The following is a 24,009-nucleotide window of genomic DNA, read 5'->3' as shown; positions in this document are numbered from 1 at the left end:
GAGCACCTTTAAACTACTGCCCCACTACTTTACCTATGACAAGTCACGTTATGACCGCAACCTTCTTAAAACTGTTGCCATTAATCCATCCGCGTCATTAAGTCTAAAATGTTCTACGTGCCAGGGAGCGGGAACAACACACTTGCTGGTTTTAACCCTCTGCCCGCCTAACAACCTCTCTAGTGCAAGGAAATCTCAGAGCTGCGCATATTAGTTCAGGTGCTAGAATGAGTCCATGCCGCACGCATTAAGGTCCGAGCAAGAGCCCAAGACGCATGCATTCGGGTTCGAGCAGCAGTCCAAGATGCGCACATTCAGGTCCGAGCAAGAGTCCAAGACGTGCACATTCAGGTCCGAGCAAGAGTCCAAGATGCGCGCTTTCAGGTCCAAACAAGAGTCCAAGAAGCGTGCATTCAGGTCCAAGCAAGAGTCCAAGACGTGCCCATTCAGGTCTGAGCAAGAGTCCAAGATGCACGCATTCAGGTCCGAGCAAGAGCCCAAGATGCACACATTCAGGTTCGAGCAGCAGTCCAAGATGCGCACATTCAGGTCCGAGCAAGAGTCCAAGACGTGCGCATTCAGGTCCGAGCAAGAGTCCAAGATGCGCGCTTTCAGGTCCGAACAAGAGTCCAAGAAGCGTGCATTCAGGGCCAAGCAAGAGTCCAAGACGTGCCCATTCAGGTCCGAGCAAGAGTCCATGCCGCACGCATTCAGGTCCAAGCAAGAGCCCAAGACGCACACATTCAGGTTCGAGCAGCAGTCCAAGATGCGCACATTCAGGTCAGAGCAAGAGTCCAAGACGTGCGCATTCAGGTCCGAGCAAGAGTCCAAGATGCGCGCTTTCAGGTCCGAGCAAGAGTCCAAGAAGCGTGCATTCAGGTCCAAGCAAGAGTCCAAGACGTGCCCATTCAGGTCCGAGCAAGAGTCCAAGATGCACGCATTCAGGTCCAAGCAAGAGTCCAAGATGCTCGCATTCAGGTCCAAGCAAGAGTCCAAGACGTGCCCATTCAGGTCCGAGCAAGAGTCCAAGATGTGTGCATTCAGGTCCAAGCAAAAGTCCAAGACGTGCCCATTCAGGTCCGAGCAAGAGTCCAAGATGCGCACATTCAGGTCCGAGCAAGAGTCCAAGATGCGCGCATTCAGGTCCGAACAAGAGTCCAAGAAGCGTGCATTCAGGTCCAAGCAAGAGTCCAAGACGTGCCCATTCAGGTCCGAGCAAGAGTCCAAGATGCGCACATTCAGGTCCGAGCAAGAGTCCAAGACACACGCTTTGAGTCCATGTGCATGTGAGAGGAAATCTGAGCGCATTACAAGCTCTCTCGCGCAAAGTAAAGCCCACAAACCCTCTCATGCGAGGAAGAGCATGCAATGCGCATGTTAATGTAAAACCATGATGATGATAATAATAACTATCATCATGAAAGCCCGCTATTTGCGATATGTCTGACGATCGTCGATACACGATACTATCGTCTATCGGCACAACCCTTCTTCAGAATCCTATGGGTGACCTCACGGACACTATATCCATCTTTTTTTACAGTCTATGGTTAAATCTCTTTCTAATCTATATACAGATGTGAACTTTTTTTTGTCCACTTAGACTGCATGTAGTTTTCAGTATTATCTTTTCATTTGAGGGTTTAGAGAAGGAATTCACTGTCCATTATCTTAGAAAAAAAGTTCTTATAAAAACATATCTGTACTTTTTCTGTAGTTATATACTGAGTGTTATTTTTCTGAAGAGTAAATGTGCACACCTCAGGGCCTGTGAGCAAAAGTTTTCTCTTATCCTTGTGTTAAAAGGCCTGTTTTCCCCCAAACAAAGGCTTAGGGGAACATCTGATCTGCATTAGATACATCTCACAATGTTCTCTTGAGTCAGCTAAGCAGTGTCCTTTCTATCGCCGACATCACTTCTTGACAATGTGCAGTTGAGTCAGTGAAACACCAAAATATTATCCTCAGGTTGTGTAAATATTTCTGGTAAAGACCGGCTGCCTCTACACAGGGGTCTTCAGTGGGGGTTATTGATTGTTTTATGAGTGTGTTATATTTTCCTGTGTTTGACATAGAGCACATGCATGACGGGTATAGATACGCATGTCAGAGTCAGCCGCCGGAGAGGCACACTCACATATAAACTCAAAGCTCTGTTTTGCAATAGAAAAGCAGCCTTTTAAATAGCCCATGGTACAGCATTTAATGAATTTATTGCTAGATGGCTCCCAGTTGGCTGTGGTTCTCTAAGCAGATGTAAAACAAGCAGGTCATATATATGATCATGTGTCATCCTAATGTGTGCTGTTCACAGTGTTCCTCAAGTTTGGCTCTCTGCCTAAACCTCAGCAAGGATATTGATTACACCTAAGTGTATAATCTTTTACAGTACCCCATGAGAAATTTTAAAAGAAGTCCCACTATGTGGCATTAGCTTTCATGTGTACCCCGGTTTCTGGTGAATAGCTGGAGGGGACTTTGATTTTCGTTTTTGACCCTTCAAATTATGCATTACCTTAATGTCCTGTATTGTGTATCAAATGCTATGCCTTGCTGCTGCCTGATGATAAATGATGTACCTGGAGGGCTGAAATAATTTGAAATGTAAAGATTTAACTGTACAGCACATTGTAAAATGTGCATAATAGGCAACATCTTTTCCGTGTCTATAGGGAGTATGTTATTCTAATGGGACATACACACCAAACGCAAATCATTTATTCGCATTGTGTTCCTCGCTCATTATTACTCGCTGGATTTAACGTTGGGTCAGGCGAATTCTTCACTCTAGCTGAATTTTTTCAACTTGCGCGAAAGACGAGGGGAATAGCGTATATTTGCGGCAATCACACTGACAATTTTGCGTCATTCACATCGCCCCACATCTTTGCGTGAGTAGATTACATACAAAGTCAACAGCGCTGTTTATCTATGCTTTTACTCAAGCATTAACTGTATCAATCTGCAACAGCTCGCGGCGGTAATAAATAATTAACTAATATCCACAGACATATATTTAAAAAAATTTAGCAAAATAACGTTTATCTAGTAAATTTTAATATGACTTATGGCCGTTTCACATGGTATGTGGCAGCCGCGAGTGTTTAGTTCATTGTCAATAGAAGAAGTTGTGGAATGCTGGGGCGGTTACAGAAGTGAAGCGGAGTCAGCCCGCACACCTTGCTCGTGCACCCAAATTCATGCCCCTTTCGCAAACATGGCTCTTCACGGCAGCACTAAATACTGCACAAAATGCTTCCTATACACGAGAAAAGCTGCAGCCGCGCAGCGGCTACATCTCATCTGTGTAATAATGTTGTTTATGTTAAATACGTTAATAAATTAAAGCAAAGTAACTATACTCAAAGTCGTTGAAGTCGTGTCAATTTGCCATCTTATTTGCTGTGCTTGCTGTTGTCGTTGTTAGCTCCTCTCCTCAGATGCTGTGATGAAACGGCGTTCAGCACGCAATTCTCAAAACGGCCACAAGATGGCGGCATTATCGGTCAATCAGATATTACAAAACCGATATCCGATAATGGGAAAATGCTTAAATATCGGGCAAAATATCAAGAAACAGATACATCGGTTGATCTCTAATTTCAACACAATCTCATTGCAATTTGTATGTATTCTACGAGGTAGCTAATTCATATTTATTCGTACGACCACACTTGTATGTTTTTATATAATTAGCTTTTGCTCCTGTGATGTTGGGGTTATATTAGGGGTGGGGTTTCAGTGTAGTTTTTTTAGTTGTACATTTTTGTTTGATTCACTTTGTACAAATGTATGTGAATTTGCCAACTTGTAAAATATGTACTGTATGAACTCCCGTGAGGCTGGTAATTTTATGACACTGCAAACAGAAAACTGCAATTGTCTAGTATTGCAATACAAGCTTATAAGGTTAGATACCAGTGGCAGCTTTTAACTGCTCATCCGAGGGGTGCAAATTCAAAATAAGTGTTCGGAGTGTCATGTGTGTTTCTTTTGTTTTCAAAAATTATTATTTTTTGCGTCATGTGAACCATGTGCATCACGTGTTTCGTCAAAATAAGTGCCTGCTGCACACGCATGATAAAAGAGACGCTCACGTTCCCAAAATACACGCAAGACACTCCCTTAACAGTAAACTCTGATTACGCATGAGATTATGTATCTGGCAAACACGAGCGTCTCTTTTATCATAAACCCGCATCTGCAGCAGGCACTTATTTTGACAAGACACGTGATGCACACAGGATCACTTGACGTGCAGAACACATATTTTGAAATTACGAACCACACACACAACGGGCTACATACATGTCTTAACGAACTTCGGATCGAGCGCCCTTGAAAAAAGAAGTCCACGGCCGCCACTGTTAGATATGATTATTAAAGCGAGTCAGGTTACTTTAGATTACAATCTAAAGTACTTAAATGAGGACTCCAAAACTGTTAGCCACACTTATATTTCAACTAAAGTGTCATACATTTTTCTCAAATCTAACAAAGACAACTGTTTTAGTTGTTTCAGCTTATTCTCTTGCATCGGTAAGCAATGTTATATTTTAATCTTTACTTTCTTAAACAGTCACTAATATTAATCAAAAATATTATGGCCTTTATTAAAGACACATTTTAATGCAGTTTAAATAATTATAATGCTTTGATAAACATTGTCTAGCTTTTCTTCCTAGACTAGTGCCAGTGTTATGCTATCTTCTGTAAATATAGAGATTAGCTCCTGCACAAGTGCTAATAAGCTTTCAAGGAGAAGCGGAGGATTGATTCCTTTGAAAGAAGCAGATTATACTTCATAGTCCCAGATAAAGCTCTATAGACCTCATTGCCAAACAGAGATCTTTCGGCAGGGGGCTCTGACCTAATACTGTTTGCAGAGTAGATTAGCGTCAGCTCGTTCGACGTTAGCATGAATGGGGTTTTATTTTAGAGAGGATTATTTTTTGTAAATATTGATCAGAGGTGACCCGTCTCGAACCCTGCACCCCAGAGAATAATAGTTATATACTAGGATTGATTCAGCTTCTTGACGCTTAGAGCTCAGAAGCCTGACGCCCTATGACCCGACCATAACACGGATGTTTACACAAGATGTTCGCCTATGGAAGACAGCAGCTGAAGACAGGTTGATGAAACCGAATACAAGAAAGAAGAATTGTGTGGATGAAAAATACACAGAGAGGGGTTTCAGAGGTGTTTGGGTGCAAACATACATTTGTTTTGTTCTCAGGCTGCTGGCAGATGGTTATGTTTTGTGCACATGCAGAGCACTGGGTGGAGAATTATTTCTTCATCCAAGACTATGCATCATGACGTGTTTTTAAAAATATTCAAAGAAGTGCGTATCTAAAGAGATTAAGTTGTATGCAGAGTAGAAAACAGAGAAGAGGCTTGAGAACATCACGTTTACAGATTTTTCACCTTTCTTAAATTGGAGACAGTCTGCAGGCTTTAAGCTTGTTTACATTATAGTAAAAACGTGCATGCATGCAATGGTAATCTGAGCGAGCCATATCTCAGCTGTCTATGCTGCTTACTGGCTGCTTACAATAAGAATAACAGAAAGTGTCATTACAACTAATCTGCCGCTGTGCTCATGTGTGTGTTAACTGATAGGAAAGATTAGATCCAGGTGATTTCTCACATATAGTTCAGACACACTCAGTTTATATTAGTCTGCAGAAGTGAGGGTTTGAGGATAAAGGGTTTGTGGATTAGAGAAGATAAAATCTTGGAATTTAAACACATGCTGTAGATGACAAAAAGCTCAGAGGTTTTTGTAGATCATATTGGAGAAATGGTAATGTTGTGCATTTCAGTATATTATAGAGTAAGAGGAAAAACATGACACAGATCTGCAGAACTGCTTTTTTTTGTTCATGCTTTTACACAAAAATTGTGTCATTTATTGTTGACGGTACCCATTGATTTCCACTTTTAACTCTTTCAACGCCATTGACGAGTTAACTCGTTAGTTATGAGAAAAAGCTTCCTTACAATGACAAGAATTTCCGGCTTTCCGCAAAACCGCTATTATCCACCAGGTCTTCCGCAACTTATCCAACCCGGAAGTAATGAAAGAGTAAGAACTCTGGGTATGTTTTTGAGGATCGCTCTGAATCTGATTTCTATCAAAAGTCCTTCACAAAAACGCAATTATCAAAATGTGGTGTTTTTGAAGAAACCTACCCATATTTGAGAGGTGATTTTTTGTAATGTGAAAATCAAGAAAATGCTGGCAATGGCTGGAAACTTTTTTTTTTTTAAATGCTGGCGGCGAAAGAGTGTGTGCTTACCATCATTTAAAATAATATCTTAATTTGTGTTTAACAGAATAGATCAACATGAGGATGAGTAAATTATGACAGATTTTTTATTTTTGTGTATTATCCCTTTAATTGTCAGCATCTCTCATAATATTTTGGGTATTTACTGTATTGATTTGAAGAGTTCAGATGCAAAACCCTCTAAGGGGTTGTGCACACCAAAAGTTTTAAACGGAGCTGAAAACGCCTGGAGGATGCTGAATGCCAGCTGTTTTTCAGATGAGTGCCAGCTTTCTTCAGCTGAGCACTTTGGTAGCTCTGATACTTCAGCTGTGAGCTGGTTGGTTGTTGTGATACTTGTCCCGCCCCTCCTCCACTGTGATTGGACGCTCACATGAGAACTGACATTGACGAGCCAAGCTTTTCACCCAAAGTTTAATATTTTTCAACTCTCGGCGCTCAGCGCTGAGGGTGTTAAAAACTGCCGAGCACCGGTTTTCAGCGCGGAACACTGCAAAAAAAAAAATTTCAAGAAAAAAATTCCTAGTATTTTTGTCTTGTTTTCAGTAAAAATATCAAAAAATTCTTAAATTAAGATGCTTTTTCTTGATGAGCAAAATGACCCAAGAAAATAAGTCTAGTTTTTAGACCAAAAAATATCAAATTTAAAATAAGCAAAAAAATCTGCTAATGGAGTAAGCAAAAAAATCTTGAAAATTTTTCTTTAACACTAAAATTAAAAATTTACCCCATTGGCATTACCCCATTTTTCCTTGTTTTATGCACAAAATCTCTTAAATTTGATAATTTTGGTCTAAAAACTAGACTTATTTTCTTGGGTCGTTTTGCTCATCAAGAAAAAGCATCTTAATTTAAGAATTTTTAGATATTTTTACTGAAAACACGACAAAAATACTAAGAAATGTTTTTCTTGAAAATCATTTTTGCAGCAAAGAAAACCGCTAGCTGCTAGCGTATTTGAAAAACGCAGAGCTTCCAAACATGCCCGGCCGCGGGCATAAAAGCTTTGCTGTGCACGCCCCCTAAGTGCGTGTGACATGTTTTCTTGTAAATTAGCTTTTTTATCAGACTTTTAACTCTTTCACAGCATTTTTCTTAATTGCCAGCCAGCGCCAGCATAAGGCCTTAATGCCAGATGTTCTTCTTTAACTATATAAACATACAGTATATCAAATAAAAGAAGAGACCCTATGCTTTAAAAATATAAATATGGGTAGGTTTCTTTAAAAATACCAAATTTTGAACAAAACGCTGAGATAATTCCATTTTTGTGAAGGACTTTTGATAGAGATCAGATTCAGAGAGATTTGAAGAAAATTATTTAATGAACTTTGAATACATGCCGAGAGCATTTGGTTATTAAAATGATCTCATTTTTGACGCAGGTGGATTTTACCGCTCTTTGCATCTGCACTCCTCATTTATTTTTAGATGTACAAATTAATTTATTATACCCACTTAAGATTTAATTTTCCTAACTTGCAGTGCTGTAATTAAGTAAAGAGAGACTTAATTGTTTTAGAAAATAGAGAGCTTAACCCTGCCTCTAAAAATATAAATTCAATATAAATCTAAATTTTTAGTCTGCCATGTTGAGTTTATATGTTGAGTATATTTAAATAAATACAGTGTGTTTATGTCTATTTGTGTGTTAATGACCACCACTTGACTGTTCCAGAGCTGATCCATTCTCGAAGTATCGTGCCGTTTATGGGTGAGGGACAGCGATTTCAAACAATCCTACTGGACGAGGAGAGAGGCAGATTAGTGTTGGGTGTCAAAGACCACATCTACCTTCTGGACCCAGACAACATGAATAAACACCCCAAAAAGGTAAACACGCACCTTAAAGAGCTCACACCTGCACACATGCAGAATCAGGCCTTTGTGAAAGGCACGTTTGAAACTTCTTCTCTCTGTGTGGTCTGGGTGCAGATTTTTCCATAGAAATATTTGCAAGCATATTCATTTGCCCTCAGACGGGTTGACAGATAGCCTGCAGGGCAGGAGTCTTTAGGTCAGTTTTGAATAGTGTAGTGTTTTCATTACATCTGAGAGAGAGAATGGAGCCTAATGGACTGAAGTGTTGTTTTTGGGGAAGCTTGCTGTCATTTCTTGTCTCTTGACAGTCAATGTTAATTAGCCGGTTTGTTCGTTTTTCTAACTATGCTTTTCTCCTTCGTTTATTTAAGGCATGAGGTGAAGGCTTTACATAGTAGTCAGTTGCTGCCAATAAAACATTATATTTTAATATATTTTGGAGCTGTGAGACCAATTTGGACCCAGTGCCTGGCACAACAGAAGGCCTTTGTGCTTGAAACTGTGGTGGCTAATGAGAAAATCTCAGAATTACACGAGGGAGTGTTTTAATATTGCTTTTAACATTTGCAGTGTTTTTTAATAACTTTTAGAAGGAATTTTAATAAAATGGGCTTTTTGTTCTCTTTCCACCACTATCGATTCATATAATACAATTTTTATTAAATGTATACTTTGTGTGTGTGGTCCTACAGTAAATGTAAAATAAGTTTTGCTTTTAAGCAAATATGTGACCTTGGACCACAAAACTAGTCATACACTGCAAAAAAAAAAACGACTTTCTTACTTAGTATTTAGTCTTGTTTTCAGTAAAAATATAAAAAAAAAATGTAAGATGCAAAAAATAAATCTGCTAATGGGGTAAGCACCTTTTCTAAAAAATTTCCTGAATTTAGTGTTTAAGAAAAATGTTCAATATTTGTTTGCTTACCCCATTGGCAGAATTTTTTGCTTGTTTTATGCACAAAATCACTTAAATTTGATATTTTTGTTCTAAAAACTAGGCTTATTTTCTTGGGTCGTTTTGCTCATCAAGAAAAAGCATCTTAATTTAAGAAAAATTATAAAAAAAAAAAAATCTTAGTATTTTTGTCTTGTTTTCAATAAAAATATTTAAAAATTCTTAAATTAAGATGCTTTTTCTTGATGAGCAAAATGACCCAAGAAAATAAGTCTCGTTTTTAGACCAAAAATATTAAATTTAAGTGATTTTGTGCATAAAACAAGCAAAAAAAATTCTGCCAATGGGGTAAGCAAATTTTTCTTGAATTTAGTGTTTAAAAAATTTTCAAGATTTTTTTGCTTACCCCATTGGCAGATTTTTTTGCCTGTTTTATGCACAACATCACTAAGTACACTGCAAAAAAAAATATTTTCAAGAAAAAAAATTCTTAGTATTTTTGTATTGTTTTCAGTAAAAATACCTAAAAATTCTTAAATTAAGATGATTTTTCTTGATGGGCAAAACGACCCAAGAAAATAAGTCTAGTTTTTAGAGATAAAATATCAAATTTAAGTGATTTTACGCATAAAAGCAGCAAAAAAATCTGCCAATGGGGTAAGCTAATTTTTCTAGATTTTTTATTGAATTTAGTGTTTAAGAAAAATGTTCAAGATTTTTTTGCTTACCGCATTGGCAGCTTCTTCTGCTTGTTTTATGCACAACATCTATTAAGTTACTATTTTCTTTTCTTTATATAAACTAATGCCTTTGTTTTAGATATTTTCATTGAGCACTATGCCAAATTAGCTGCGCATAAATAATGTGTCACTCCTTCTTAGTCGCATCTGAGTCTCAATCAATCATAAAAGATATAAAGGTGTCAAATCAGGTTTGTGCTCATTCTTACATTTTCTTGCTTTTTAATTTTTTTTCCATGATAACATAATCTAGATTAAACAAGGCACAAATCAAAAAATGTTTATACTACTATAATCCTCCCAAAAATGTTTGACAGTATAACATACAAGTTTCTGTTTAGCTTATGAATTCATTTGTGATGGTGTGTGTGTGTGTGTGTGTGTGTGTACCTGGTAATTATCACGTTGTGGGGACCAATTGTCCCCATAAAGATAGGAATACCAGTGTTTTTGTGACCTTGTGGGGACATTTTGATGTCCCCATGAGGAAACAAGCTTATAAATCAAACAGAATGATGTTTCTTGAAAATGTGAAGTAGAAGAAGGGTTTCTGTGATGGTTGGGGTTAGGGACTGGGGTAGGTTAGGGGAATAAACTATACAGTTTGTACGGTATAAAATGCATTACGTCTATGGAATGTCCCCACAAAACATTGAAACCAGAATGTGTGTGTGTGTGTGCTTTAAACCTTTCTAACATATAAGCGTTACAACAAAGTCCTTTCACTGTCACATGTGTAGATTCCCATTGCATCACCTATTGAGCTATTGAGCTGACCCTACCACCATCACACCTGTCAATCACTGTCCCTACGGTGATCTCTCCCATCACACACACATTTTCATCTATATCACATGGACAAAATAGACGTAATGTAGACATTTTCACGGTCATCTTTAATATTTACACCTCTAGTACTTAAACATTAAGCTGTAAGGTTGACAGATCTGTAACAAAGATTTACAACATTATACACAGAAATAGAGGCAGAGTGCCAACTGCATGAAAGTGCCAAAGCTTTGAACCCTCCACATCTGTTGAACTGAGAGCGTGCTATTGTTCCTCACATAAGCAAGTGTGTATGTGTTTATTTATGATCCATGTGATTCTATTAAGTTTAAGCTTTATATTAGTCTGTATTATGGTGAAGGTATATTAAGCCAATCTTTAAAGCCCCATTGTGTAAAGTCATCTCACGAGCTTGTTTAATGATATGCAATCAGAGGGGTTTGTTAGATTGCGTGTTACACATGGAGACGGCTCTCGGAGGTCAAGGTCAAAGGTCAGCCCTGTGCACGCTAAGCGCTTAAGCTTTTTATAACATTTGTGCACAGACAGGACCTCCATCACTTTTTATCTGTATGTGGACCCTCATCTTTAGAGCTTAACTCAGAATTTCACTGTACACCACAATTTCATGTGTATCGCCTTTCATCTGTTAAATACACAATGGATTAGACTCTAAAACCCTGCTTTAAATCACAGCATAATCTCAATCTAAATGAAAAGATAGTTAATTACAGTATCTTCCTGTTATGATTCCTTAAGGGTTGTTATTGTAGACAATTACACTGACTATTTAAGTCATTTGTTGCTCCAACTTGTAGTTGATTTCAGGTTTTTATATTAAGTCAAATCAAATGTTACTATATTTCACTTTTTTAAAATGTTGCATTGTTTCACAAGAAACACAGAAAACAGGAAAATTATTAATTATACACACACACACACACACACACACACACACACACACACACACACACACACACACACACACACACACACACACACACACACACACACACACACTATATATATATATATATATATATATATATATATATATATATATATATATATATATATATATATATATATATATATATAGTGCTTATATAGTATATATATAGTGTGTGTGTGTGCATGCGTGTGTGTGTGTGTGTGTATAATTAATAATTTTCCTGTTTTCTGTGTTTCTTGTGAAACAATGCAACATTTTATATATTTATTACACGGCTCTCTGGAATGCTTGATTCTGATTGGTCAGTTGAGACATTTGCAGGTTCGTTCTTTTCAAATAATAACCGTTCCAAAATAATAACGCATAGCCGGACTACTTGCACGAGTAAAATTGCTCCGCGCCAATAAAGATCAATAAAGATTACTGTCTGTTTGGCGCCATCTTGTGACAAACACTGGACTACCACGACAAGACAAAGACAGCTTACTGAGACTGAACTTGACAAAATAGAGCATGACAGCTACGAAGCCAACACACAAAAAAATACAGAATGGGCATTAGAACTTCTCAAAGACTGGCTAAAAGAGAAAAAATGGAGACAAGTGTAAAGCAGAGGATCTTAATAAGGTATTACGATAATTTTATGCATCTGTGCAAAGTTTCGCGGAAGGATAAAAATGTTAATTTAAAACAAATATGCCAATAAAATGTTTCAAATTCATATTCACGTCCAGTTTTTTTTCTTATGTGGCAAATAGCCGTGTAATAAGCGGGATAATGTAGAGGCAGCCGGTAGTTATTGGGAAATAAGCCCCTTCAGTGTGATACAAGACCCTCCGCTTCGCGTCCCTTATCCCTTACATATTGTCCTCAGAAATACATTATTAATCTACAATATAACTAGTTTTAACAAACATGTCTTACTAAAAACATTACTTGTGTGCATTTTGAGGCAAAACACAGGGTACTGATGTATTTTAAGATATGTCTATGCAAGTTGTTTTCAGTTTGGATAGCTCTTACATTTATTTTAGTCAAGGACTACTCTAATCCCTGTCCGGGAAACTGCCCCTTAGTGAATTAATATGATAATTAACAGGCATCAAATTAAACTAAACATGCCTTTCCATCTTACATAGAAATGGTCTTTAAAAGAAGAAAGTATTTTTATAGGAGCAAGAGTTATACATTACATAAAGTATTTGCAATAAACCACGAACAGTAGTCTAAAAAAAGCATACAGAAATTATAACAACATCATGAAGTGCACCCCACCAACATTTAAAGGGATAGTTCAGCCAAAAATGAAAATTACTCCATGATTTATGTACACTCAAGCCATCCTTGATGTATATGATTATCTTTTTTCAAACTAATACAATCGTAGTTATATTAGATAATGTCCTGGCTCTTCCAAGCTTTATAATGGTAGTAAATGGTGCTTCTGATTTGAAGCCCAAAAATATCCATCCATCCTTCACAGACGTAAAATTTTTAAATATGTAAAGTTTAAAATATTGATATTTTTCTTACAAAGCCCTTTATTAACCCGCTGGAGCCATGTGGATTACTTCTGTGAAGGATGAATGCACTTTTTTTGGACTTCAAATCAGAAGCACCATTTACTACCATTATAAAGCTTGGAACAGCCAGGACATTTTCTAATATAACCCCGATTGTGTTAATCTGAAAATAGATAATTATATACATCAAGGATGGCTTAAGGGTGTGTAAAATATGGGGTAATTTTCAATTTTGGCTGAACTACCCCTTTAAGATTGTAGCCTTTAGTTGAATTGTGATAAAAGCTACATGTATATTAATTGAGTATATAAAACCTTAATACCTGTATTGTTTGTGTTCCTCTTGTAGATGAGTTGGCCAGCTCCGAGAGATAGGGTTGATATGTGTATACTGGCCGGCAAAAACCCTCACGTAAGTAAAACGAACATTTTAACACTTTCTTTCTAATTCACGCCTTTCTTGTGAAAACGTTTTCAGGTATGTGTTTTGTATTTCTGTTACTTTTGTGTTTAACATACTCACATTCATTTTCTCTCTTCCGTAGACCGAATGTGCTAATTTCATACGAGTGTTGCACAGCTTTAACCGGACCCACATCTACGCCTGTGGCACCGGAGCTTTCCACCCCACCTGTGCTTTCTTAGAGGTCAAAGGTTATAAAGAGGCAAGGGTTTACGCTATTAATCATATTTCCTCATAGCCAGATGATTACAGGTCAAATGCTGGTTCAAACCTGTATGCTTTCATATTTTCAGCAACATTTAATAGTGACCATATCTGTGTAGCTTTAGGAAAACACCATAAAGTCAATGTTTCATAAAACAAAACATATGACTTCTGAGTTGTGCATTGGTTGATCTGGTTCACGAATTGATTTGAAAGATTCGTTCATAAATCTGATCCAGCATATGAGTTGTAACTTATGAATACAATGGTCCTTTTAATTGAAGTTTTTCTTTGGTGGGGTTGATAGATGTGGTCAATATTTACCGTGGGTGCAGGGATGAAGCTGCCTAAAATAATTCCCCGTTTTATGTTTTTATGAGTAAATCATGACTGTATTTTTCTTTTAGGTCAACTATTTTATTAAGGAGTTTAAAGCTGTAAGAAGTCTTATCCTTTAATGTTGTGTTTTATATGCTGTATGGGTGCAGGACAGCTGGCTTTATCTTCACGGAGGCAGCGTTGAATCGGGTCGACTGAAATGTCCTTTTGATCCCAGACAGCCTTTTGCCTCGGTACTGACAGGTGAGACTGAATACAAAATATTTTTTTCTTCTCTAAACAGAAACTTCTGTGAAGCATTTTACCTCTTTAACATGTGATGGGCTCTCTACCAAGAAAAATCAGGTTGCTGTGTTCTGTTTGCAAGACATTTGTTTCAAGTTAAAATGACCTTTATGTTTCCAGTGGAGTGCTGTAGGGAAATGGCACACCCTGTCAAGTCTACCAGCTGTAAACATTCCAGTTTTCCAATTTTTTTCCCATTTTGTATGGCTTGTATTTTAAGGTACCTGTACAGCACAATTTTTCCAGCTGAACAAAATGTGATTTATTATGGCGGTTTGTTGTTAGAGATAGACGTCCTACTAGAAGTTGGATTGCTACAATGTTGAAAGGCTGTAAAGTTTAAAAAGACTAGGTTACAAAATTCATTCATATTTCATAGTTATTGTCAAGATGTGATCTTATTTGTTTGACAACAGCATATCGTGATCAGGTATGAAGATCCAAATAAGGTAAAAAGCATTAATATTGTATTTCCTTTGGAGGTAAGTCAGTGAGTTCATTCATTTTTGGGTGAATCACTCAAACAGTTGGGTGTATTTATTACACTGACATATATCATTTTGAGGAAACAACCTGGACAGATCGCAAATTCCCTTCAATGCTATTCAGAGTTTCTCCAAACCGCAAGCATAGAAAGGGTGGAGGTCCAAACAGCAAATAATAACTGAGATAAAAATCACTCAGTGAGTCTAAAAGCATGATCTATAAACCCATTTTAGTTGATGTGAATATGCAGATTTTTCCTTTTAGGACAGCTATATTTGTATATCAAATGTGAGGTACCAGAACATTAGAGAAAATAAAGTTCAGTTTAGTTTTATTGTTTCAGCTGTCGGTCAGCCGTGGTAAGCGTGCCTTTTATTGCAGTCATACTGAGCCTGGTGCTGTGTTTACTCATTTTCTCTGTTTTCAGATCAGTATCTGTACACTGGCACAGCGTCGGATTTCCTGGGGAAGGACAGCACGTTTAGCCGCTCTCTAGGCCCAACCCCAGACCAGCAATACATCCGCACGGACATCTCTGAAGATTACTGGATCAACGGTTAGTGTTAAACACCTGTTTAGTAACATTGAATTTAGATATACAGCGGGAAAAATACGTATTTTACACATCAGCATTTTTATCAGTAAGGGGATTTCTAAGTGGGCTATTGACACAAAATTTCCACCAGATGTAGCCATCAAGCCAAATATTGAATTCATACAAAGAAATCAGAACATTTAAGTATACAAGTTGAGTCATAATAAATAAAGTGAAATGTCACAGGGAATAAGTATTGAACACACTTTATTTAGTACTTTGTAGAAAAGCCTTTGTTGGTGATTATAGATTCCAGACGCCTCTTGTATGGAGAGACCAGTTGTCTGCATTGCTCAGGAGTGATTCTGGCCCATTCTTCAGCACAAATGGATTTTAAATCTTGAAGGTTCCTTGGGCCTCTTTTATGAACTATGATCATCAGTTCTCTCCATAGAGAGAACAGAATTCAGCATTCTGGAAATGCGCCTATAACCATTCTTATCAAAATGCTTTTCAACGATAAGATTACAAAGATCTTGAGAGAGTTCTTTGCTTTAACCCATCATGAAGTCTTTCCTGTGTGCCTATTGGGTAATAAGAAGCCTTTATAGGACATCAGTTAGGACTAAAGCAGCTGATATCAATTAGTACTGATAGGGGCAGGGTTTCTCTCTCAATACTGACAGATTTCAGGTGATCTCCTGAAGCCTATGCCATTTTGCACCTTGTTCTCTTCATTTGTTCAATACTCATTTCACTTTATTTATTATGGCTCAACTTGTATACTTAAATGTTCTGATTTATTTGTATGAAATCAATAGTTGGCTTGATGGCTGTGTCATTTCACTTTATTTATTATGACTCAACTTGTATACTTAAATGTTTCTTTGTATGAATTCAATAGATGGCTTGATGGCTACATCTGGTGGACATTTTGTATCAATAGCACACTTAGAAATCCGCTTACTGATAAAAATGCTGATGTGTCGAATTCTTATTTTCCCCGCTGTACATAGCAGACACTTTTATCCAAAGCAACTTATAAAAGTGGGCACAAACAATAGAGCGATTTGTCTCAGGGTAGTAATAGGATGAGAAGTACTACACAAAGTTACTTACAGCTTACAGGTTCAGTTTGAAGGTTCATATCGAAACTCAAATACATCTTATCTATATGGCAAAGTTTAGATTCTTTAGATGTTTCATTTTAACTTTTTTTACAGCTAAGTGAACTTTTTAAACTAGGGAGGGTGTATCTGCTTTTGTGTGTGTGTCTGTGGTAGTTTGCGTCTATGTGTGTTTGTGTGTATAGGGGTCACGTTTAGTATCAATGTTAGGTTTTGCATATAAGAGCTTATATACTGTACCATTCTTATTAGGGGTAAGGGTTTTGCTTATAGAAAGGGTTTAGGACAGCAGTGTTGTTTCAAATCCAACAATTTAATGATGACCTATGTTTATGCCACAGAATGGGCGAAACCAAAGTCACAGAAAATATTTCCATGGCAAAGACAAGGCCATTAATATGCCACACTCTCTATTTATATTATACTTTCATGAAAAGTTATTATGGCACTACAGGGTGCCACCTTTGAGGTGTGTTACCAATTGTGATATATAACCTGTAAGATTAATAGAAATGATCCCTGAATCATAATGTTTGATGGACCGGTTTATTTCCTCTGACAAAATGCCTGGTCAGACCTGTGCCAGTTTGTACAGAAGATCAATTGCTGTTATTAACTCAACTCCAGGATTTGAGATCTATAGGCTACCCATAAAAAGTGTCATGTAACTCGTAAATATTACCTTTGGATTCCACCTCTTTATGTTGAGAAATTACTTCGTCATGAAAAAGCTTAATGCGATACAATATCTTTTGCTGATGCATTGGCAGTGCTACAGACAAATCTTTTTGCTTGGTTTGGACCCTGAGAATAATAATGCTTGAATCCTTCATAGACATACCGCCCAGTTGCTGGCACACCTCTTGTTTTATTTTCTGCCCTCTTCATTTTTCTCCTTTCAGTCTTCTCCTGCATTTATCTGGGTCTCACATAGAGCTCACTCTTTATTTACTCATTTAGTCATGGACCATCTTGAGCCCATGCTTGGTTTAAGACAGCGTTTTTCCAGTTGCTGATGCTATTTAATGGAGTTTAAACCCATCCTGTCTAACTCCCCACATTAAACAACCATTAGAGATGTGCTCTGAGCCAAAAAAAAAAAAAAAAAAAAACGAATAGCCTACTATTTTACTAAACAGAGGGATACATGGGTCACACATACAGTGGATATAAATAAGTGCCTTAGCTTAACTTAACAGGCTTCCAGATTTTTGTAAATCTTATCAAAGGATTGGTGGATTAGTATCAGTTATAAATTAAAGCTAACCGGCTTTTCTCTCTCTTGCTCCCACAGAGGGCAAGTTTATTGCTGCCCATCCCATCGCAGACACCTACAACCCTGACGATGACAAGATTTACTTCTTTTTCCGAGAGGCGTCCCGTGATGGAAACACAAAAGACAAAAGCGTTCTGTCTCGTGTCGCTCGCGTCTGCCGGGTAAGCCGCCCTCATCTTTTTGATCTTTGCCTTCACCCCATCTCATAAGATTAAATGCCCTCCTCCTGGGAAGGGAGGTTTCCTTGTTCACTCCCTCTTGATGTGATCTACTGAAATGAACCAAACCACAGCCGTCAGGATGGGTTAATCATCAGAGGTCGTGCTGTGTAGTTGCTGCCCATATCATTGTTCATAATGACACTGGAAATCCCTCTTTCGGGCAAATAACAGCGCTTTGTTGACTCCATTGTGTACCTCCCGTTGTTTAACCACAGTTCATGAAGCCTAGAGGCATTAGACAAATACCGCCCATTAGTCTTTTTGTGCATTTTATTACATTTATGCATTTGGCAGACCCTTTCATCCAAAGCTACATTTTGCATTTTATCTGTTTATCTTCCATGGTATCGAACCCATGACCTTTTGCGCTGCTAACACAATGTTCTACCAGTTTAGCTACAGGAAGATATGTTTGCCCATAACAAAATAAAGTTTTATATAGTTTACAGTGCAAATATATTAGGAGCCAGTTTCCAAACAAATTCCAGATTTTAGCATCCTTATGGGAAACTTTATAAAGGAATGAAAAGGGAGTAATTTTTGCATAGATTTTAACAATGAGATCCCTTCTCAAATGCCCTTTTCACATCAATGGATTGTATGAAGGATACATCTTAAAGGGGACAAATCATGAAAATCAGACCTTTTCCATGTTTAAGTGCTATAATTGGGTCCCCCGTGCTTCTATTAACTTAGACAACATGAAAAAGATCAACCCAGTAACTTAGTTTTGGTTAACCATTCTCTGCAAGCATGTGTAAAAATAGGTACACTGTAAATGACATTTGGCTCCCCTTGTGATGTCAGAAGGGGATAATACCGCCTCTTAATCTGCACTATCCAACCACGACACTGCCATTTAGTGCAGAGATCAGCTCATTTGCATTTTAAAGGACACACCCAAAACGGCACACCTACAGTGTCAATTTAAACATGTTATAATAAATTATCTATATGGTATTTTGAGCTAAAACGTCACATATGTACTTTGGGGACACCAAAGATTTATTTTACATCTTAAAACAGTCTTGTGAAATGTCCCCTTTAAAGGGATAGTTTACCCAGAAATGCTAATTTTGTCATATTTTTTTCTAGGGCATGCACGATTTGGGTAATTTTTCCCATTGTGGTTATTCATGCTAAAATTGCGATGTGCGATTATAATAAATGGTATCATGAGTCAACTTGATGGGTTTTAAGGAAAATCCACACACAGTTTAGTGATAATGCTAAAATGTGTATTTGTAAAACTAGAAATGTTTTCGTATTGCCACGTGATGTAGCAACTGCTCAGTGTCAGTAATCCTAAATCCAAAATACTGCCGTACAACAGACATAGAGTTTTTTTAGCTACCAGATCACTGTCAACCTCCTCTGCATCCATCTTCACTCTGGTATTTCCGCGCTGCGCACACACAAGTGACGACGCACACTACACACGTGCATGCCACACATGCACTGCCTTTTTTGTTCGTTTTTCTTTCTTTTTTTAAACAGAAAGGAAAATCATTAAACTGTTATCAGAAAGTTTGTGTTAACAAGTCCACACATGTATTTATTTAATATAAATGCAACATTTTGCTGTCATATAATTGCACAGGCTGACATTGCGATTGCGATGCGATTAATTGTGCAGCACTAATTTTTTCATTCTCATGTTGAACCTGTATGAATTTCTTTTCTCTGATATACACAAAGATATTTTGATAAATTATGGTAAGCACACAGCTGATTGCAACCATTGACTTCCATAGTAGGAAAAGCAAATACAATGTTATTCAGTGGGTACTGTTAACTGTGTTCTTACCATCATTAATCAAAATATCTTCTCATACAGGTTAAAAACCACATGAGGGTGAGTAAATGATAAATAATTTTTTGGTGAACTATCACTTTAAGTAAATTTGCTGTTTGTGAACATGTGATCCTTGGTACCTTCCCAAAACCTTAATTTATTCATTTTTCTAAACTGGCTTTATGTACGGTACTTTGTTCAGTGGGGTATGAGCAAATGCCATGTGTTTTAAACAGAATCCATGTGGATAGACAGTAGGCGCTTACATTTACACAAAGAAGCAGTGTTTAAATCAAAGTTTTATTGGGCAAACTCATAAAAGTCATAAATGTGCATTTTCTTTCATCGTTTAAGTGAGTGGATGTCATTGTGTTGAGTGTACCAATCAAATATATAAAAGCTAAGCAGTGTATGCTTATGTCTGTATGTGAAGTTTGGTTCCAAAACGCAATAAATCAATTTTAACTAATTTCGGTAAAAACTTGTTTTCTATACCAAGAATTTGATGACGAAAACCACTATTTTCTGTTACAAACTTTCACATAGCATCTTTAGGTTATAATAACATAAAAAATTTAAATTCATAATTGGATTTTCAAAGATTTTTTATAAAACGGATTATTTTTCCACAAAGTGCAATAAATCCAAGTTTTTTTCAAAATGCTATAAATCTATTGAATCAATATAAACATGTGCATTCACCTTTGTCATGTTATATTCATTAAGTTGACTAGTGGTATACACTGATTAAAAATATATCCAGGATTCGGATTCGGGCGAATACTGGGCTTTTTGACGGGGTTCGGGTTCGGCCAAATCCTAGATTTTTTTCCACCGAACCGAACCCTAGACTTGCGCTACGCTGGTCAACGTCACGCGGCCGTTGATTACACACATCGGGTGCTGACATGGAGATGAGCTTTTTCTTTCGGTGAGCCTTAGGGGCTGGACACACCAAAACTTTTAAACGTGGCTGAAAATGCCTTGAGGACGCCGAATGCCAGCTGTTTTTCAGTAGAGCACTTTGGTAGCTGTGATGCTTCAGCTGTGAGCCGGTTGGTTGCTGTAGTAATGTCCCGCCCCTCCTCCACTGTAATTGGACGGCCGTGTGAAAACTGACATTGACGAGCGGAGCTTTTCACTCAAAGTTGAATATTTTTTAACTCTGGGCGCTCATAGCTGAGCACAAAAAAAACCTTAGCGCCGGTTTTCAGCGTGGAAAAAAACCGCTAGCTGCTTGCTTATTGGAAAAACGAGCGTGTCGCAACGCATCGCTTTCATTATGCATAGGCTTATGGTAATTGTCAAAATAGTTTTTCCAACTTGTCATCCTGGCATATTGCCTATCCTTTTTTACAGTTAAAATTAAATAAAATGAAAAATACGCTGCTGTGGACGTTGTTTACTTCATTAATGTGTTTTACTGTATTAATGGAATAAGGATGCAAGTAGGATTCGGTATTCAGTTTCGGACGAACCCAAAAAATCTGTATTCGGTGCATCTCTAATCAAAACACTTACTTTGTCATATTAAGATTACTGTCATTGCTGCCGTTATACTTGGGACGTCATCGCTGAACTTTTTTGACAGCGATCAGCTGTAAAATGTTTTGGTCCTGCTCGATTTTTGTTGGCTTCGAGTAAAATAATGAAAAGGTTTTCATAAGATCCCCTGAGGTCAAAGTGTTAGCATGACAGAAGCTTAATGCTATCGGGAGAACAAGCAACAGCCGTCTTTTTTCTTTTGTCGGAGTGCTTCTTGCGTAAAGTATTCGATTTTGAAGGCTTACGTTTCTTCCCCGCCACAGAAAACCACCACAAGTTTATCACTACAATCAAAAGTATTATTTTGTTTTGTTTGTTTGTTGATCACGAAGTATAAAGTAGATGAGGAAAAATAGGATCCTGTGTGTATTCGCATTTACTGTGTGGAATGGTGCGCTGTGATTGGTTGAGCAGATTTATTGCATTCTGACGAGAAGTAGGACTGGCGTTTTGGGAAAAAAGGGACAAAATATGACAGAATAACATGGCGGATATTGGATTTTAAGTAAAATTAAGAATTAACTTTTTAATACTGACCTGATACAATACTGATTTTGGCGGTAATTAAAAAAGAAATGGCGTTTATCGCGTTTTGGAAACTCTTCATGTATTTTCAAAAATTGTCCATGCAAGTCTGTAATTTTGAAACCTGTCAAGATTGGGAGCAGTTTGCTTAATGATGTAGACTCATCCTCGCAGGCTGTATGCTATAAAAATTCCAAGCTCTATTGCAAAATTCTTGGTCTGAAGCGGGTGGGTTTTTATAGCTTTAGGAGTGAGCTGTAAAGCCATCTAAGGCCAGATTCCTCACTGGATAACTGGCTTTACACTGAAGAGGGCAACTTTGAAGATTAGAGAATTTAGAAAACTCCACTCCTAAACCCCTTTTAGGTCTTTCTTTCTACTTCTTCTCAAGTGTCTGTTTTATTCAAAAAGTATAAAGGCAGAGGCCGAATATGTTTGCTGCTTTTAATGGGTGTGGATCAAATCGGTGGAGTCCTTTGATTAAACCCTTTTGGCAAGGCGATTCATTTAAGTGTTCTCAGCATGAATTCTCCATCAAAGACCTCTCGGTGCTCTATTGTGTGTCCAAAGATATGCAAGCCTGTTTTCGGAGAAATAATGGAGAGGGTCGGTCGTTATATTCGCGTTATAAACTCACGTCCATCTTTCTTTATAAATCGTTCTCTTCTACTCTTTGTCTGTCTGTCTTATGTGTGCCTCTTGAGTTTGAGAAGTTAGTGGTTTTCTGTAGTCTCACTTTTTTAATTGCTGTAAATAAGTCACGCTAATCGGAGGCAGGTGTACACCTTTCACCATTGAGCGTTTGTTTATGAAGTCTGTAAAATAAAAAAGTAATGAATTTCTAACATAATACATATGTGCTGTCAGATTGATAGCTTTCAGATTAAAAGGTGCTCTTTGTGTGTGTGCAGAATGATGTTGGCGGTTTAAGAAGTCTTACCAATAAATGGACCACGTTCCTCAAAGCAAGACTTGTGTGTTCAATTCCTGGACCAGATGGAGTAGATACGCACTTTGATGAACTCCGTGAGTGATATGTTATGTGTTTTCTCTCTTTTTCCTCACACAGGTTTGTTTCTTTGTAATAGCGACTACACCTCACAGACTTGTAGTGATATCATACCATGCTTTTGATATTTTTTATTTTATAAATCTAACCCTCATGCAAACAAACCTAGTGACGTAATTGTATTTTAAAATAAGCTTTTATATGTCAAGTTGGTTATTGTGATGTTTTACTTTCATTTGTGAGGACATTTTAACAAGTATGTATGTACTTACACACACTTATGCGCCTCTTTTGTTCTGTCTCACAAATACTTGAAATTCATCAGGTTTCTTGGCATTGTAAAGAATACAAAGATGTATTTGTGTGTGTTTTGCAGAGGATATATTTCTGCTCCCTAGCAGGGATGAGAGAAGTCCAATGGTGTACGCAGTGTTTACTACCACAAGGTAAAATTCAATTTCTCCTCGTCTCTGTGTTTGTGGTCTTCTGGTGATTGTTGACTATTATAATTGTTAAACAAATTAAATGTGTGTGTTGTGCTCTCAGTGCTATCTTTAAAGGATCAGCTGTGTGTGTTTATAACATGGAAGACATCCGTGCCGTGTTTAATGGACCATATGCTCATAAGGAGGGTCCCGACCATCGCTGGGTGGAATATGAAGGTCGAATCCCTTATCCACGACCAGGCACTGTATGTAACTCTCTTCCTTTCTTTTTTATTATATTTTAGGGGCTTTATGCCTTTATTTGGATAATTTTTAGTAGAGAGATTACAGGAAAGTGTTGGGGGGAGATAGGGGAGCAGGATCGGCAAAGAACCACAGAGACCAAAAACTAACTTGGGTCGCCGTGAGCACATTGGCAATATATATCGGCACAATAACCACGAGACTATCAGCGCCGACTCTTTCTTTCTGTCTTTAACTTTTTCTTAAAATGATCAAAACATATGTAGCATCACCTACAGACCTGTAGCGTCACTGACTCTGTGAAATGTAATGTATTGCCACTAGAGGGAGACATAAGACAATATATACTGTATATACCTTGTATATTTCAAAGTGCTGTTTATTCAAACACAATATTACAATGCTGTAATGTCCCTTTAGTATCAATGTGTATTTTTTTTAAACAAATATACTTTAGTGTATTTCAAATATATTTAACTTTGCAATAGTAC

The 24,009-nt window shown here is 37.5% G+C and overlaps 1 protein-coding gene across 3 annotated transcripts in view; it reads left to right on the top strand.

Moving 5' to 3' along the window:
- Window positions 1-24,009, top strand: part of sema3d (sema domain, immunoglobulin domain (Ig), short basic domain, secreted, (semaphorin) 3D) — a 51,814-nt gene that overhangs the window by 11,296 nt on the left and 16,509 nt on the right. For all 3 annotated transcript variants that reach the window (XM_073853757.1, XM_073853756.1, XM_055174286.2), the window contains exons 3-11: window positions 7,975-8,129; window positions 13,369-13,431; window positions 13,565-13,684; window positions 14,175-14,268; window positions 15,224-15,352; window positions 17,753-17,895; window positions 22,732-22,846; window positions 23,206-23,275; window positions 23,376-23,520. In XM_073853757.1, coding sequence (XP_073709858.1) covers window positions 7,975-8,129; window positions 13,369-13,431; window positions 13,565-13,684; window positions 14,175-14,268; window positions 15,224-15,352; window positions 17,753-17,895; window positions 22,732-22,846; window positions 23,206-23,275; window positions 23,376-23,520 — 1,034 coding nt within the window. The remainder of the gene's footprint in view (window positions 1-7,974; window positions 8,130-13,368; window positions 13,432-13,564; window positions 13,685-14,174; window positions 14,269-15,223; window positions 15,353-17,752; window positions 17,896-22,731; window positions 22,847-23,205; window positions 23,276-23,375; window positions 23,521-24,009) is intronic.

This window comes from Misgurnus anguillicaudatus, chromosome 15 (genome assembly GCF_027580225.2).
Source record: "Misgurnus anguillicaudatus chromosome 15, ASM2758022v2, whole genome shotgun sequence".
NCBI classification, from domain to species: Eukaryota; Metazoa; Chordata; class Actinopteri; order Cypriniformes; family Cobitidae; genus Misgurnus; species Misgurnus anguillicaudatus.
The sequence above is the reverse complement of the archived record's forward strand: the minus strand, read 5'-3'. Positions and strand labels throughout refer to the sequence as shown.